Raw genomic sequence first — 18,915 nt, 5'->3', positions numbered from 1 at the left:
GCTCAGCCTTATCACCTAGCGAAGGGCTGCATTGTTAGACTGTGCTAAGCTGAATGGTGATTACTCAGTTCGTTGCAAAAGCCTGTTTCACCAAAGAACACCTTCCTGACTTCCAGCTGAGTGCCTCTGCTTTCCTTTGGTTTGAGGCATGTAAGTAAGAGCTGCACTGGGCTCAGTCATTCAGCTGTCACTGGAATCCTGATGCTCCCAACCCTGTTGGCTGCACTGTCCTCCAGCCCTCATCCTCTTATGAATTCTACTTTCATATATATATGGTTATTAGAGTTAGGGTACTATGGTTAGGCTGTGGTTGGACTTGATGATCTTCGAGGTCTTTTCCAACCTGGGTAATTCTATGATTCTAAGAGTAAGAGAGAAGAACAAGCCACTGCTCAAGCCAAACATTCATTCTCATGTCTTTCATCTGAGAATTACTACTCTGCAAAGTCAAAAGCACTGCTTCACAATGAGAGCACAAGCTCTTAAGACATGACCAGCTGTGGAATCACACACATAAATCTTTCCCACTGACCAGCTCATGACCAGAGCAAGCCTTCACAGCACAGCTCCTACCCACACTGTGCCACAGTTCTACCGTAAGACTACATAGCAGGTCTGGAGCACCAGCACTAGACTGCACGCATATCCTTCCTTTTCAGCCTTGAAAAACACTGAAGAATCTTTATGGTTATGCGCTTCCTTATCTAGACAAAAATCAACACACAGAATGTACGTGCTGCTTTCTCGCTTTACAGTAACCAAGGTCTGCTTGGAAAGAGTTTAAGCATCGCTATCTTAAAAACAGGTTAACCAAGATCTGTAACACTGCAAAGCTGCAATGAACTGTCTGCTTTGCTTCTTGTTTCTAAAGGCTCTTAATATCCTGAAGGTTAAGATAAGCTGAGACACAATCACAACAGCTGTTATTTTAATTCTACCGCCAATTCTCAGGCACGTACTGTTTTCTGTCAAGCCTGAACAAGGACCTTTGGAACACGGGGGATAAAGGAGGCGCATGAGGATGCTGCAATTGCGCAGCGGTCCATCTGGGAGCCAGGGCTTTCCTCCTTTCTGCACCTACTTTGCTATTAAAGGAAATAAAATTCATGAAGAGCCAGAACTCACACGGCTTTTCTAGAACTCCATGACCGTGTACATCTACCAGCTGAAGTTGCAATTAAAATTCAACTTTTCCCCATTAATTAGGAAGTGGAGACATACAGACTTCCACTTCAGCAACGACTGACAACAAATTAACGCAGAAAGCAGTTTAACTATGGGATTACTTCAGAAAAGCTTCCGAGTCCCAGCAACAGATAATCCAAGTAATGTGATGAGCAATACTTGTACCCACAGCACTGAGATCTGGAATCACCGCGTAGCAACAACATCTCAGTCATTTACAAGTGACTCAGAACTGCACAGACAACAGCAGCCACCCCTGATACAGCAGTTTGGAAACAGCTGAGCGTATCTAAGAACAAACTCCTGGACCAGCACACGGGGATTGCACACCTCCAGCTCCTCCAGCACCTGGGTAGTTGCAGCTTGTGGTGCAAGCAGCCGCTCTATCTCGTGAGCACATCTCCTTTGATGTGTCATTCAAAACTGAAGGAAGATGAGCACAGCTGTTGAGTCAGCGGCAGTCAAAGCAGTACGGTCAGTTGTATAACAAACATGCCTCCGTAACTACAGACCGCATCCAACCTAACACATTTTGCAGCCTCCAAAGAGTTACATAACATTCTTAGCCACTTTTTTCCTCGTCTAAATATCGGGGCCCACCCGCTGCTGCTAGTAAATCAAGTTTTCATTTAAACACTCAGATTTAAGTTTATTCATACACGGCAAAAGTTCCACCTGCATATTAAAAACAAACAGATTAGAAGTAAATGTTTTATTCTTCCAACTAAATTCCAGTACTACAAGGGCAGTAAAACAATGATACACTGAAAAATTGCAGCAATAAACATTTGTTAAAGACTGAGAGAATAAATAAAAACTACAAAAATGAGAAATCATATAAACCCATTCTTAACCCCCAAAAAAGTCATGGAATACAGAAATGCCCTCCTTCACTATTTCACAGGCAGTACTGTGGGCTATTTGCTTAAAATTGTCCTGGGATTACATTCTAATTTAACTGTGATTACAGCTTTGTTGTAGTGCACAGTTATGAAAACCACACTAACTTCAGTCAGAAGTGTCATTCTACATTTTTATTTACACAACCAGTGAAGGGCAACTTCTAGAACATCAGCTTTAATCCTTTACTTTTTCAAACTTATTAACATAAGAAGCCAAATTGTAATGATACAGCAAATGAGGCCACTGGTATTATTACAGGTAGCAAAGGTCCACATCCAGGTGGTACTGACATCAGGGAGCACTCCAAAACCAGTTGCTGCATAAGAGTGGTTGCCACTGACAAAAGCTTGAAATAACCTTTGTTCACAGGGGGGAGAAAATATGGCATTGCTGCAAGTCATTACTGGGACAGCCTGCAACAATAAAATGGGGTGGATAGGGCAGCCCACATATGCAGAAAATGTGATTCATGAAACGTCTGCAAAGAGAAAGAGAACAGCAATTAATAATGGAGTTAACAAAAGCCAGGTCTACGCAAATCTGCTATGGCAACAACCAAACTTGTTTCAAAAATCAGCACATAACAGCAGACAGCTCTGTGTTTTAAGCGAGAGCTGCGTTTTATTGCATGTCTTCCTCTCCACCTTGGTTCTCCACACTGTCAACATCAAGTATTTTTTACCTCGGGGCCCAGCTGAAGCCTAGCACTAAACAACGGCCATTTAAGCTACTGCAAGGTCAGTATTCTAATGCTGCTGCAGGAAGCGGAAGAAAGAGATACTCACAACTGGCAGGCTGTTCTCCATATCGTCGCATGATCTGATCATGCGTGAACTTCACAAACGCGTCGTATTGTTCTGCAAGCATGAAGCATTACAAGAGTGAGTCTATTAAGATTAACTCAAGCTGAAAAATATTTAAGGCTACTTTTCATATCATACAGATCATAGCAATTAAACACACATCCTCCAAGAGTATTTTCAAGTGCCTTCACACAGCTCACAGCTGCCATTCTTTTCCATTCCCAAAGAACAACACTGCAGCACATCCCCTTAATTAAAAGAGGATAGAAAAGCAGTAACATGCTCCCAGAGAACTGCATCACATATACACAAAGATCTCAATATACCTAATACCTGCTAAGTGTCAGAACGTTTTTAAGTAACATGCCCATTGCACAGATGCCTATCAGGGGTGAAGCAGTTAAGCAAACATGGCATTACGGTCAGTGCTAGCATTGGAAGTGCAACTTCTCACTGCTCCTATCGCTACCAGATGTAAGAAAATTAATGTAATGAAATGGAAACAAAGAAGCATGGGAAAAGATTTGCTGCAGAGTTAGAAACACATTCTGCCAGGAAATCAAAAGCAAGAACAAACTAAAGGCATGAGATATGAAGTTGCTAATGCTTGACTCATTCTAGTCACAGAAGCAGCCACAACAGGCGAGGTGCAGCTGACTCTGAGCTTCATGAAAAGAGCCACTGAGTGATGTGAAATGGAATTTAGATATCAAACGTGTTTATTTGGCTTTGAACTAAGCATTACTTCCCAGAAATACTATCATTTCTATGCACACACCCATACATTCGCCATATTCTGTTCAGTATTAATAGTGCACTCATCAGCAGGATATCACCTTTCAGAACTAGGAAATTGAACAAGGAGAGTAATATCTACCAGATGGCGCTCCTCTCCATTCCCCTTCCTCCCTTGTGGAAAAATACATGTGCAGCAATGTGGGGTGTTCTGAGAAAAGGGCAAGGTCAAAGAAGGCAATCTTCAACCCAAAATGCAGTTAGATTTGTAGTAGTTCCTAGTCCCACAGGTTTGCCCCATTAAAGTCCCCATCATCTTGCAGAGAGGAGCTTCACCTTTGAAGTAAACAGTGTATCAGTAATCAGCAAGCAGCGCAGCAGCAGCCAAAGCGCGGACCTGGCCCAGCCATCTAAGGACATTCATCCTTAAGCAAGCAGGCCCAGCACCGTGGCGGCCACTTCCCCTCTGCCCTCAAGCTGAACCTCTGTCTCACTGCAGTTCTGATTGATGGCTTTTCAGCAGCCACGTGAAGATCTTAGCCAAACAACCAAATAACACAAAGAGCAGATTGAAGGATTTGTTGCCCAGAAACCATTTCCAAAAAAAACCAGCAACTAGAACTTTTCCCGAAAGAATGTACTAAAGGCCAGAAAGAAACCTACCAGCTTTCTTCTTTTAAGGTTTATGTCAACATACATGGCCACTTTGTAGCACCGTCTCTGTTAAAAATCTGGTTTTGGTAATTTTAAGAATCCACACTTAGTGAAAAACCCCTTCTTGTGGCATTCAGCATAAGAAAGTTAAGGAATCCAAAGATAAAATCATCTACTGTGAACCACTGAGAACCTGTAGAGATACCTGGACCACTGGAATCCCCTACGGCAGGTTTTAGCTATTTCAAGTCAAAAGATGGCTAAATGCCATGAATACAAGCACTGTTACAATGAATTCATAACTTGAATTGCAGTAATAGAGCTGTTTTTCACAAGCAGGTTCTAGAACTGCTCTCAAGCTGAAGTTTCACTGAGCCCCTTGCAGTCTTCCCTTCTGGGTTTCAAATCTGCAAAGGCTAAGTTTATGCTGACATCGTGGTTTCAAATAACAACAGGAGGGGAAATCCGGGGCATTACAGCAACCTCAGTTTTCCATTGATCACTCCATCACTCACTCTACGTGAAAGGCAATGCTGCTCACAAAGAACATGGCAGAGGAAAACAAAAAAGGCAGTATCTGGCTAACTACCTCCAAGAAAAGCATGATTCAGGAAAGGAATGAAGAAAATAGATCCAAGTTCCAAACATTCCGTTCAGTCACTTGAAAGAAGCTAATCAATATTTGTTACACAATTTCCAGTTGCATTTCCATTCATTTCACTGGTCTGTAAAAATGAGTCATCACCTCACTGTACAAAGCAAAGAAAGGGATATAGTTGCTCTGCCAGCAGAAAGATGCAAGTGGTCTTCTGTGAAAAGAATTATGCCCAATTCTAACAGTCTATTTCTAAACTCCTGTGTAATACTAAGAATTCACTACTGGCAAAATATATGGGATGCAATAACCAGTTCTTTTAGAGATCACCCTACAGGGAAATAAACCTTATCTCATCTCACTGTACGCTGCCCTCAGGCCCTAGGAGAAGGTACTGTTCCCCTTCCCTGAGGTTCCCTTTCAGAGTGACACAAGAGTACACGGTGCCAGAGGTTCCTGCTGTAAAGAACTGCAAGTTGGACTCAAAGACTGAGACAAATCAATGAGCATATCTGGTCTTCAATTGGTTGTTATCATCACTGCTAACTGAAAAGCGTTTAAGAATGTAAGAAAGGACTCCATTCCTAACATACATAAATTAGAAGGGAAAAAAAGACTCTTGTTTCAATTAATCAGTCTGAATCGAGTTAAGAAAGAAGAATCTACAAACGAAACACTAGGTCCAAAGAAAACTAAGTATGCAGGGCTGGTTATGTATTAAGAAAACACACACTTCATGGTAGCAGACCAGAAAGCATAGAACGTGAAACAGACTCAGGTGCAGAGACAATGCTGTCACGTGCAACCCAGCAGTCTGACAGGCTTGGTGACCTCCTGCATGGGCAATGCCCACAGGAGCTGGCTCCTGAATCCAGAGATCTGCTAACTTTAATTTGATGTGTTTTCAGGTGGGACACAATGACAACAGGTATTCAAAAACTAAGCTCACTGCCAAAGCGTGTCCTGAAATGCTCATTATAATCATACTAAGCATTAAACACATCATATTGTGAAGGCATCTACCTCTGAACACACCAAAATTAGATCCTCAGACCTTAGCAAAACACTCAGAAGTAGAGGACACTGACAACTGAAGGAAAGTCCTTTTCACATTGCTGGCATTAACACGATCCTTATCAAAGGTAAGCTGACATGAGGCGCCAAAAACACCAGCTGACTGGTAGGAAATGCAAGGATTCAACACAGAGGAACAGAAACGCAGCTAAATTACTGACAATGAAGCAGCTACCCAACACCGCTGGCAGCAGAGTAATTTAATTACTGGGAAGTGAAAGGGAAGTCTTAGGTACTGTGTCTTCTTGCCAAATTCCAGAAAAAGGAAGTCAGTTTCCAAGCAGGGAAAAAGATCCTTCACAAAGAGCTCTTAAAGAAGTAAAATAGAAAGTCTTTCTGGCAAAAAAAAAATAAATAAAATGAAGAGGAAATGATCAATTCCAACACAGCAGCGAGAGAAAGTTCTATGTGAAATAAAACCTCTGTTTCCATTGATTAGTAATACCCAGGAGTCACAGTTTCTATCCAAGACAGCGCAGAACAGAAAATCCTATCAAAGAGTCTACAGTTTTATCAGCACTGTATGCAATCTCATTCTTAATCAGACCAGCTCAGAAAGAAACTAAACAGCATAATACAAAAAAAGAGAAGTAAAACAAAATAAAAGCTTTTGAATTCATGCTAGCACATTATTTTGAACCATTAATATACCTGCAAGTTTTGTGGTCAAAATTTCTTCATACTCTTCACGGATTTTCTCTTCACGTTCTTTCAGCAAACGTTCACAGATCATTCCAACTTGTCTGAGAGTAAACAGGGGCTGTTCTTTTTTCAATGGTGATGATGCTGCAGATGAAGTACCTAAGACAAAAATATTGGGGTATAATCCATGTCCCGCTTACAAGGAGTTCAAAACTCGTATTATAATCAGTTCTCCTCACACCTTTTACATTAAAGGAATTTTACATATTATTTGGAGACTAGTTCCTGGGCCATTGAATACTTCAAATTAAAGTGAATCTTAACTGTAAAAGGATATGTATGAAAAAGCCAGGAGCATCACACAGTGAGGCACAAATGGCAGTTGCCACTGACAAGCTTCTATTCTACATTAAAACTACGATGTATTTTTGCAAAGACAGCTGCTTTGTATCAGCCTATTGCAGGATCAGTGGCAGGGAAAAGAAAACCTGCTAAGCTTCCAGATTAATGCTGTTATTGCTTCCCCCCAAAAGAAACCATAAATGATGAGAAAGTGCAATAATACAGGAAGCAACAAAGGCAAATTATTTCCTCAGAATCGGAGAACACAGACCAAAATTACACAGAATGCTCCGGCTACCTGGCAAAGCTGGTCCAGTAAGAAATAACGCATGTGGCTGTGCATCAGTAGAACAACAAGGATCTGTCTGCTGGAAGTTATTTTCTAAGTGTCTCCTCTTCTGCATGCGTTTGTACTCCTGTTTTATGTTGTACAGAATTTGTTCTAGGAGAAAAACAGTCAAAGAATTAAACCTCAAGTAATTACATTTCAGCATTTCACTTTATTTCTACTAGAACATCTAATGTAGATGACCAGGAGATGCTAAAAACTAAACTCTTAAGCCTCCAAAAACGGTGCCATTTTACCCAGGACACAAAGCAAATAATGAAACTAACAGAGAAGTGTTAAGTCCAGAGCATTTTCACAAGAGAACACATGAGCAGAATAGATTATTTATTAAGGTCAAGTGCCAGTGCTGGGGTAAAGCTAACAAGAACAAACAGTCTGATTTGGAAATGCAGGAACCAAAAACTGGATGATACACAGAGAGGAAAATTAAGTCTCCGTGATGCGTCGCTCCTCCTTATTCAGTATCTGACAGACAAGCAACGAAGTAGAGAAGGAAACAATTCTGACCAAATATTCATAAAGCAGCTACTGCTTAAACCCTCCAAGAATTGGAATCCAACAGACAAAAACAAATGCCTTCGCAACACTTCATGGCCCCAGATGTATCCAAGTAAACCCTGTGGATGGATCAATAACCTCTTTTAAGAGAGTACAGCAATATGTAAGTCAGCATTTGACCTGCACTGGGTAAATACAGCAGGTGCTTCTAATAATCTCATCTCATTATCAACCCTGTGGTGCCTCCTCTCTGAAATATGTGGCAAAAAGCTCTCAGGACCATCAGAGCCCCCCAATGGACACCCCTTGGGAAATAATGCCTTCCCCCCTACTCCTCCAGGAGACCTTCAAACAAAGAGAGCTCCAAAGCCTCCCTTCATACCACAATTCTTGTAAATGCTCAGACCTATTTATAAAACAAACAAAACCGCATTTCCCTAAACAGTCTGCTTCCCCCAGACTAAGCTTCTAGACTTAAGGCAGAGATGGCCTTTCAAGGCTCACATACACATTCATCACTGTGATTGTGTCAGGGTTGCAAAAAGCTCCAACTCAGTTCCTTCCTGTTTCTGTTCAATGCAACACCACGAAACCTTCTTCCACCAGTTTTCAGTGCTTGTGAACCCAATGTTCCTGAGGTCCTACATTTGAACATTTCCTAACATGCACCCGTATGAAGCAAGTTAACTTCAGCAAAAAGCTGTTTCAGTAAGTGGCCGAAGCCCATGCCAGATCAAGCAGAAGCAAACATTTGTCAATTTCTAGTTCAGAGGCTCAGTGGCGGCTGCTCTCTAATAGCACAAGCCAATCTAGAGGATTCCCATTGGTGGGCAAGGAAATCAATTCCAGCCAACAGAAGTATCAGCACCTTCTCCAAGGAGCTTGTTTGGATGTTGCTCCTGGACAAAGAGTGCCCTGTAATTTCTACCTTTTCAATCCTACGCCCACAGTGCTTGTGCAGTTCTGTCCCTCATGGTAACTTGGTTCAAAGCTGAACCTGCAGAAAATATAAGCAGCACAACAGGGAAATGAAGGAAATTGAGGAAGATAAAAGAGCCACATTCAAGGACAGCTGGAGGATTCCCTATTGCTGTAGGACAAACTATAAACTACACTCCACTGAGGTACTGAAATACATCAACCAGGTTAAACACAGGCTTCCGAAACGAATCCCAAGTAGAACTTGTCACATAGGTGGGGCATCAGACATTGCAGGTGGAGTTGCAACATTTTAACTCACCAGCATTAGGGTGGCAAAACAATCTTCTTCCTCAGAATCAAGTGCTGCTCTGGCTCCAGGGACACAGCTCAGTGCTGAGTGGGAACCCAGTCAGCTGATAACATCACACCTCCACTAAAGCTCCAAGAAGCACCATGTATGCTCCAGGAAACCTGACTGCAAGGATACACGCTGTATTTATGTTAACTACTGAACACAACCATGCGTGTGGATCCTCCGCTGCAACTATGTGGTCTTGGTCATATTTTGCTTTACAAATTCTGTATGAACTGCAAAAACATCAGCCAAATTTGAGGCGTAACAACTTTGCTAAGTCTTCTCTACAGCTCTCTTTAATATTACCTATATGTAGAAATATTGTCAAGCCAGATTAACCACCAAAAATGTTAAGAAAAGATGTGAACAGACTCTGATCAACAGGTTTAAACCAAGAGCCATCAGCCAGGTTTCTTCCAGCCCAAACCACGTCTGCTAATTACACTGAGAATACTTAAGAGAGAATGTATAAAACCCAACTAGAACAGAAGGGAGATAGCTGGGGAAAAAATAAAAATGTGCTGACTCTGGGGACAAACAGTACAACTGGAACAGACAGTAAAGATCTGTGCACTAAGGAATACACAAATCTATTCCAAATTACATGAACTGCAGACAAAAAAAATCCTGTACTACAGTAACTTCATCTACTTCTAATTTGGTATCTTCTAACAGTGCTCTGACAATCACAGACTGTAAGAAAAAAAGCTCTGGACAGATCTACTGCAACAACACCTCCCAGTAAATGCTGCTTTGACAGCCTGCACGGCAACACTACCTTCAGGGAAAGCTCTGCAACTAGACAAATCCAGCAGGGAGCAAAACAACAGTAATACACTGTCTGCATTTCAAACAGCCACCAGGTAAGGAAAAGAAGACAACAAAGCCTGGAACCTGAAGACTTGGGCATGCAGTTAGTCTGTGCTGGCTGACAGGATTCCTACATTCAGACTGATACAGGAGATGCGAAGCAGCATTGTTGTTGAGCACAGAACTGGCCCACAGGTGGGTGCTGTCAGCACTGCGCTACCAGCAGCGCACAAACTGGCTGTGCCAATGCCAAGGATTCACCTCCTAATGCCCTCCACTTGTACAATGGAGGTTAGTAAGTGAAACCCGCTCATTTAACACAGCACCGAACTATTCAATGACTATTCAAATACAGGCAACGCACAATTATTCACATTCCTTATTTTAACTAATGCCTCTGCTTCCAGAAAGCCTTCTTGGCTTTTCCAGTTGTTTCTTAATTTCCTTCACTTGCAATTAACTCTATTCTCTCTGCAGTTGACGACTGAATTAAAACGGGTGCTTATCTGGTGTCAAACACAGGACACGTTCCTTTAGTGTTCCTTAAATAAGGAGGCCCAAACTGTCTTTTTCAATAGTGACAGTTATTTAATGAATTACTTCATCTATTAAAATCTAGAATCTGGAGGTGTACTCGTTAAAGAAAACCCCAATTAACTGAGCCTCACTAAGACCACAAAGCTGAAGCGAGAACATGAATCACGTACATCAGAATTTGCTGGCTGTTTTAAATAGGACTCGCTGCCATCTTCAATGCTGCTGAAGTTCAAGCCAGACACTGTACTTCAGGCAGCAATTTTATGTATGATGGAAAAAGGTGTGTGTTCCATCCAATCAAACATCCCTCCGTGCTGCCTACCTTCCATTCCATTTTAACTTCACTTCCCCATTGGCTGTAGACACATCTAGAGGCACACAGCTGGTCAGCAGGAAACACCGGGCTGAGGAGCTGAACATGAGAACGGGGCCTGCTGCATCTGGGGCAGGAGCAAGAAAAACCCACAGTGCCACCACGCTGCAATGAAGGACTTCTCAGGTGACATTTCCGACTCAGAATGACTGCGGGTGCTGGGCAGACTACACACCACGTGTCCCTATCTCCATCCTTCTTTAAAAGGGCCAAGTTCCAGGCCAGCATAAATAATAAAAATGGGGGCTGCTGTCAGCACGAGGGGGAGTCAGCTGAATAGACCCAAATAGAACAACATGTAGAGATGGTTTTTCATCTAGAGTCCTGTATATTAAGATCATAATGTTAAATATATTTGTTCGCTTAACACTCCAATCAAGCAAGGACAGCATTCACTCCAGTTCTCCTTCCAAATTCGAAATGACGAGGGAAGCAGAATTACACACTTCGTGTTGCTTCACAACCAATGAAGAGAGCGAAACATGAAGGGGCAAAGCAGAATTCAGGCTCGGCATCTGAAATATGTTATGTCACACTGATGCATTACAAAGCCAAATATTTACTTCCAAGGAGCGATGTCTACTTCCTTCAACTCACGATAAGAGACACAAAATTATTCTTTCTTTTTCATCATTCTGTCATCTAATTACTCCATCCTGACCTGTAATTGCCTAGAAATTATGTACAAGGGCAACAGTCGTTCCATCTGAAAAGGTAACAAGGCAAGCAATTATTTTCTCCATTTTAATAACCTCTTATCAACCATGAAGATGCCGATTATTTCCCCTGAAGGATTTTTCTTTTTGGCTTCATTTTCAAACCAGCAATTTCACATCTCGGTTCCCAACTTCCCCAACTTCTATGAAGGAAACTTTGGCAAAACAAGTAGGAAGGTGACTCAATGGGCTGAAATCAGAGTAGCACTTTTCCTGGCCTGAAATGGAAGCCACAGCTCAGGTTTCAATTTGCAATGTCACCATCCAACATATGCATCCAAACCTCAGCCGTGCCTGAGATTCTGTCTCAGTGAATCAATGGAGAGCTCTCCTGATGCCAGCAGCACACATAGCACACACACCCCAACAGGTTGCAGCTCCTTCTGAGGCCAATCTGTTCCACTGTTCTAGTTCAGGCTTTTCATCCTTACTCAACATTTGGTTGATGTTACCACAGTCCAAATTTGGATCTCTCCAGCAGACTACAGACACACAAAATCAATGTTAACAGGCTGCCCAGGGAGGTGGTGGAGTCTCCTTGGAGTCTCCTTCTCTGGAGATATTCAAGACCTGCCTGGACGCCTACCTATGTGACATGGTGTAGGGAGGGGGGTTGGACTCAATGATCTCTGGAGGTCCCTGCCAACCCCTACAATTCTGTGATTCTGTGTTAGGATGCCAGCATCTCCTCCAGACAGGACAGCGCTGCAGCAAAGCAAAGCAATGGATTAACAATATTCCCTGTTAGGCTTTTTTTTTTAATCTATGTAAACAGGGACTCCGCAGACACAAGACAAATTAAAACGGTCCAGATATTCCTCTTCTTACTTTGGTCAAAGACATCAATCACTCCAGTTAAGTTTCTTAATTAGGCATGCTGCATTAGGCTTCAATAACAGAATGTATACTTTTGGAAACCACTCTCATGTCACAGACAGAACACAGGGTGGGTACGGCACTGACACTTGGCAGCAGCGCCTGCAGCTCCAGAAGCAGCTCATCCCAGATCCTGCAGCCCAGAACCCGCTACCTCAGGAGATCCAATTACTTGACGCCTCAGCCTGATGAAGGTTCTGCTTCTCCCGTGACGTGCCCGATGCTCACACATGCATCAGCTCATTCTGCAAACGTGTTATTTCAGGAAATCCCAGCGCTCCCCATCAAGGGGTTGAGTAATGAAAAATAAATCAAGCAATGCAAAATGTATTAGATACAGCAATTACATCTTTCTCTTCACACACACACACACAAAAAGTCACAGTGCATCTACCAGACTTGCCACTGAAACAAAGAATTTGCTTTGACATTTTATGACATCTAAGACCAAAGGCATTTAACGTTTACAGTCACCACAGGAATCTATAGAGGAACTTCTCATACAGATGAAATGATTGCATCCAGATGCCGTCATTATGCGCTTTTCCTATTTTTCGTTCTATTTTTTTAAGGGGTGGGAATGTTTTGTTTCTAAAATCCCAATGATTTCTGCCATACTGGAGCACAAGAAGAAGCCTGGCACTGTGCCACGGTAATTTAGCAATAAACACACACACCAATAAAAGTTAACAAAACAGAAATTAGGCAGGAGATGTGACGGTACCAACGCGTTCCAACCCCGCTGCATTGGTGCACTGGAAATGCAGAGCTGGCCTTGGCTGCAGCCCCAGCAGAGCTCGCAGAGACGCGGCTCTCCGTTTGCTCAAGAGGACACAAGCGAAAGGTCACAGCAGGACAGCAGGGCAGCCTATGGGGAAGGCTCGTGGCTCTTCCTACTTGGAAAGGTCAAAGTCATTTTCTTGCGTAACTTTCAACATTTTTGGTAATTAGACCCAATTTTTCGGATGACTCCGTGAAAGGAAAGCGCATATATTAAAGAAACTAAACTGATTTCTATTTATTCAGCTCTCAGAAGACAGCGTCTCACAACCAGCTCCGTTTGCCATCTCTGTCTACGGCCATTTGCCATCAGACCGCCACTGAAGCAGCAAATACCAATTGTGTGCACCCATTACCACAGAGCACATCAATCCAATAGTTTCCATACGCCGGCCGATTTCTGACATTATCCCTGCTTGGATCCCAACCAGTGACCCGAGGTGAAGCCGTTCTCCATAACCCCACCCCCTCCCATTTCTGGTTTGCGACACCGCTGTGTTACTGGGGAATGTCTGAGTGCACAAATGCTTCTGATAGAGTGAAGAACTGCACCGCCTGCTTGGGGATTTTTAAGGGATTTCACAATCTATTTTTAAATACAACTTTCTTTAGAATTCTGCTGAGTTCTAGCTGCAGCTCACCCTCTGATTCTGAAATAGCAGCGTGGAAGAAAGCTACCCATCTAGGTTTGTGTTCTCAGTTACTATGGCACAGCCAAGGACCCTGCCAACACCAGCCCTCTTCACCCCCCACCAGTTGGTTTGTCGGACTGCACCTCCTGCTGGGACCTCAGCCTCGAGCATTCAGACATTTGGGCTTTTCTTGCACTGACGTGCCCTTGAATACAGCAAACAACTTGAGTGCAATACATTCCACACACTCTTGCCCAAAACGTGACCTTTCAACAAGGTAAAACTGTGAGTAATGCTTCTCCAGCAGAGAATGCAAAATTCATCTGGCAGAGAATACAAGAAATATTGCAACTTTCTCCTTCCAGACTCAAAAATGTATGTGACAGCTTAAAAGCAAGACAGCACCCTCAGGACCACCAAGGAAAGGGAACACACAAAGCACACGATCCAGCCAAGCAGCTCTCCAGCCCCTTCTCACACCGTCCACCCACTGGGCCATAACTCAGCCATAGCACAGTGTGCGCCAGGTGACTTGCAGATGTTTCTATCTACCTTCCCATCTCCACCATTCCAGCCAGCATCAGCTGAAGGGCTCTAACCAACAGAGCTATTTGGATCACACAGAACAGCCTCACTGCAAGCAAGAGCTGACATCCAAGTAGATCTCTTTGGTACCATCCCAGCAGTAGGAAACTTCTCAGAGCCAGAGCCATCTTCCATCAGGCGGCTGTGTCCTACGTGAGTGTGCTTTTAAGCACATCATTCCAGATGCAAACGATGGTATCCAGCATTACCCAAACGCACTCACAGAGTACGCTCAAGTAATTGGAAGGTCAACTCCACAGAAAATATAGACGGCGAAGCCACAATTACAGTTTGGCTGCCAAATTCATTGAGAAACTGGAAGTGACCTAACAGCTGTTCAAATAACCACAGAATATTAAAGCACTCTTGTGAGATATACGTTTCATCTCGAATAAGCCTCGCCTCTCAACCAGACGCGTCGTTTATTTGTCTATGAGCGCTCTGTAGAGACAGCTGGTTTCTCATCTGACTGCCACACTGTGTTCTTCGCTCTCTGCACCTCCCTCCAGCAGTTCAGATTCCGCTTCCAGATAATTCTCGCTTGAAATGATTAACCATGCGCTAGTTCTGGTGCTGATACATTCCCTGCTGGGTAAAGTTATAACAGCACCAGGTAGGAAAAAAGCCTTTTGAGTGAAGTTAAAATGAAGTAGAGGCATTAGGTTTGATAGCAAAGTGATTTCATTAAATCAAATTCAGATACTTCTTAAGTGTTGGAAATGTGTGCATTACAGGAAGAGCCTGAGAAAAAACCCTCAGTGGAGTGAACTCTGCCTATTGTTATGAATTTCTCAATACAGGAAAAAAAAAAAAAAAAAAAAAAAAGAAGAACCAAACAGTGACTCAGCTGGGAAGACTTGTAAAATCTGCCTGGAATTCTCCTCAGAGAGAGGGCAAGATTTATCCAACCCAGATGTACACGTCGGCATCAGCAATGGTTACCTCAATTAATCCTACGGCCAATGGAGAGCAGTGAATACTCTTCAAGGACCCTCAGCCTCATCCCCAGGCAGAGCTGTAGAATAAACCATCCATTTCTTCTGCACGACTATCGAGAATCCCACAAATTATTAGGTCAGATGTGCATTTACAAAATTAGATGAAGTAAATCCCACAGAATGTTTCAAATGACCCCTTTTAAAGCTCTATTTTGTCCACTGGGTATATTTCATTTCATTATGCCACGATACCCCTAAATTCAACTGAAAGGAAAAAGTAAGCAAGCTCCTTCACACTGACATTTGCACTCTCCTGTGTAATTTCTTTGGCTTGGAACAGAAAACAGAGGGAGCTTTTACACAACGGCCACGTAAACGTGCACAACTTGCAGACACACTGAGCCTCGCTCAGGAGCACTCAATGGCTCACAGACATTTGGAACCACTATTTATTGTACCACGGCTCACACAAAACACCCTCACTGGTACAGAACCACGTTCCCACAAGGATTACAGCCCGCGCCTCCGATTTTATCAAGAGATGAGGCCTGGATCTGCTCAGCTGCAGTGACGTCTCTGTTCTTAAGGGCCACAATCACTAACAGTATGACAGGAATTCAGGTATAACCTCAAATATTGCCATAGGAATCATCTCTGCAGGACGTTTTCTTGATTCATCTCCTTCCAGCAATACACACGCACTGGCCAGATGACACTTCTATTCAATATTCATCATCTCAGCTCTCCAAATCCCAGGGTAACAAACCAGAATAAATCATTGCAATGAAGCCACGCATCTACTAGAAAGAATCAAATGAATTCCAGTTGTGAAGCCCTATCTCAGCACGTACATAAAGCCTTACTGTACTGGGGAGTGCACAGCGCTCGTCGCAGACCGCTGACTCATTCGAGATCTTTTCCTAGAGGTTCAAAAAAATAGCAAGGCATCCATGCCAAGTGTGAGTACTTCGTATGCCCTCCATACACTTCCCTCCCTCTGAGCTTTTCCCTTTTCTTTTTGTAATATCTGAATAAAAACTGCAAAAAAAAAAAAAACAACAACCAACCCAGAAGTGTTCTACTGCATATGCTGTCGTTTCACGAAGTAGGAATACTGAAATAAAGAATTCCCCCTACGTGGATGGCAATGTGAAAGCAAAATGCTCATCCGCCTGCTCAACACCAGCCGGATTCTGAGGCAAACTTCTGCACAGAAAGCAGCAGCGCAAAGAGCTGCGACAATTACAGAGGGCTCCTTTCTGCACACAAAGGACAAAGATCTAATACCTCATCGCCGCCACCACTACTGGCTGCAAGCACAAAGTGAGTGCGTTACTGGAAGCTGCCCAACGAGTAACCATAGGAAGGGACAATCAGTCATAAAATCATCGAATCCTTAGTTGGAATGGACCTCTGAAGGCCATCTAGACCAACCCCCCTGCAATCCCACAGGCCCAGCCAACACTCGCTCCTTTCTTCTCCTCGTGCCCAACGAGCTCAGCCCTGCACCGTGTGATATGGGCAGACCCGCGGCGCTCAGAGCCACCGGCTCAACCACCTCCCCTCGTGCTTTAAGAGCACGGGCACCCTTCTCGCCCAACGTCTCCGAGGCGAGACGGCTCGCTCTCATTTTATCTGCCCCGGAGGCAGCGCACACTCGCACATAACCGCTTTCATCGCACGCTTTTTTCCGCCCGAAACTTGAAGGATGCCGCACAACGGGTCACATTCGGAGCGGCGACGAGCATTAAAGGCCTGCACAAGGGATCGCCCCTTTGTTTTATCTGCTCGGGCCTTTCCCGGCGGCGTTTTGCTGGTGATTGATGACCAGCCGCGCTCCCCGCCCCCCTCCCCTCCTCCTCCTCCTCCTCCTCCTTCCCGGCCGCCCCCCCACAACGTCTGGGCGAGGGGCGGCGGCCCCCCGGGACAGACTCTCCCCCCCCCACCCCGAGGGCAGGGGGGGCTCCGAGAGGGTCCCCGCCCCGCCGGGTATTTCCGCAACCGGGCTCGGCCCTGCGGCTCTCCCAGCACCGAGGGGAAGGGGGTGGGAAGGAGAGAGAAAAAAAAGCACGAAAAAAAAATATGGAGGAAAAAAAAGGAAAAATATGAAGAAAAATAAAAAAACAGAACCTTTTCCGTGCCCGCCGCCCGACCCCACCGCCCGGACCTTGTCCGCAGCCCCCCCTGCCCCGACCCCTCTCTCTCTCCCAGTGCCGGCCGCCCGCAGCGGCGCTACCCGCCCCCCTTCCTCCCCGTCCCTCCTCCCCCTCTCCTGCCGCAAACGGCCATTTCCATTGTGTCTCCGCCGCGATGCTGCCAAAGCCGAGCGGGGCCGGCCCCGGCCCCCGCCAACCGCTGATCCGACGTAAAACGGCCCCGGTGGGGGGGAGCCGCGGCACCCCCCCTATCCCCCCCGCCCTGCCCGCTGCCCCCCGCGTTTCCCCCCTCACCTGTGGTGAGCCGGGAGGACACCTCTCCGAAGGGCGAGGGCTCCATGCGCAGGTATTTCTGCGGGGAGGCGAAGGAGGAGGAGGAGGCGGCGGCCGAGGCCGGGGCTGACAATGGCGCACATCGCCTCCGCTTCGGGGACGCCGGGCTGAGCAGCGGGTCGAAATCCAGAGTCCTTTTCAAAGTGGCGCCGCACGCCATGGCGCCGGGCGGCGGCCGGGCCGGGGAGCGGGGCTCGGAGACGGGGGACGGGCGGACGGAGAGGAGAGCGGCCCTACACGGAGGCGCCTTCCTCGCTGTGTGGGGCGGGAGGGAGGGAGGGGAGCGAGGGAGACGGGGGAAGGAGGGGGCCGCTGCGTCAGGGCCTCCGTCGCCTCCCTATCGGCCTCTCTCAGGGGAGCGGCCCCTGCCCCCAGCGGCTCGGCCGGCCGGATCCCCTGTCGCCGCCCGTCCCGCCGTACCCCGCGCTCCGGCGGGGCCGATTCCGCCCGCGGAAGGTCGCGGAGCGGCCGCTGGGCCGAGGGGTGAGGAGCCGGGCCCGGTTATCCGGCCCGCGGCCGTCGATGACGAGCGATGGCGGCTGGGCCCGAGCGGCGGCGGTGGCGGCGCTCCCCTCTGTGACTCCCGCACCAGCAATATGGCGTCAATAACAACGCCGAGGATTCAAAAACCAGCCCCCCGCACTGCGCCTGCGCACCTGCCGCGGCAGGCGGCCGCGGAGGCTCAGGGGAATTGTGGTTTCTCCTCCCCTTCCTCGCCAATCAGCGGCGGGCTGAGCTCTGGGGGCGGTGGAACTACAAATCCCGGCGTGCCCCGCGCCGCTCTGCCCGGTTTCCGGGTTCTGATTTAAATCCCCCCTCAGCGGCGGTCGGGTGTGTTGGAGGGCGGTTGGGGGTGGGAGCGAGATGGTGGCGCCTGAGGGGCTCGGGGCGGGGGGTGTTCTCCACAGGCTCCGGGGCACGGCGAGGGGCAGGGGGACACGGTGTGTGTGCCAGGCCCTGCGGGACGGCTGTGGGGCTGCTCGGACTCGTGTCGGCAGCTCCGGTGTGGCTGCAGTAAGGGCCAAGTGCCGTCGTGTGAGGGGAGAGCAGGGGCACAGCGGCAGAGATGGCAGCTGAGGGCTCGGTTAGAGCCGGCCGTGCTGTGAGCTGCCTCCAGGCTTCA

General features: G+C 46.1%; 1 protein-coding gene across 6 annotated transcripts; it reads right to left on the bottom strand.

The window, feature by feature from the left end:
- Nucleotides 1–1,882: 1,882 nt before the first annotated feature.
- On the bottom strand, nt 1,883–18,390 carry AKIRIN2 (akirin 2). Of its 6 annotated transcripts, none has more exons than XM_015858899.3 (5): nt 17,754–18,390; nt 7,232–7,375; nt 6,601–6,750; nt 2,874–2,945; nt 1,883–2,566 (listed from the first exon to the last, which is right to left on the bottom strand). In XM_015858899.3, the coding sequence occupies exons 1-5, from the start codon at nt 17,950–17,952 to the stop codon at nt 2,556–2,558; spliced, it is 576 nt and encodes a 191-aa protein (XP_015714385.1). In that variant the 5' UTR covers nt 17,953–18,390; the 3' UTR covers nt 1,883–2,555. The 6 variants fall into 6 exon arrangements, with proteins under 6 accessions (XP_015714385.1, XP_085399848.1, XP_085399847.1 ...); XM_085543722.1 differs by lacking the exon at nt 17,754–18,390 and adding an exon at nt 16,591–17,089; XM_085543721.1 differs by lacking the exon at nt 17,754–18,390 and adding an exon at nt 15,308–15,616.
- Between the last annotated feature and the right edge of the window lie 525 nt (nt 18,391–18,915).

This window comes from Coturnix japonica, chromosome 3 (genome assembly GCF_054131305.1).
Source record: "Coturnix japonica strain WE chromosome 3, WE-NBRP24, whole genome shotgun sequence".
NCBI lineage: Eukaryota > Metazoa > Chordata > Aves > Galliformes > Phasianidae > Coturnix > Coturnix japonica.
This window is presented reverse-complemented; position numbering and strand designations above follow the sequence as displayed.

Coding starts and splice junctions, on each gene's coding strand:
- AKIRIN2 (XM_015858899.3), bottom strand. CDS start 17,952: ATGGCGTGCGGCGCCACTTTGAAAAGGACTCTGGATTTCGACCCGCTG. Junction 7,376..17,753: donor GTCCTCCCGGCTCACCACAG/GTGAGGGGGGAA, acceptor TTTTTCTCCTAG/AACAAATTCTGTACAACATA. Junction 2,946..6,600: donor TTTGACCACAAAACTTGCAG/GTATATTAATGG, acceptor TCATGCTTGCAG/AACAATACGACGCGTTTGTG.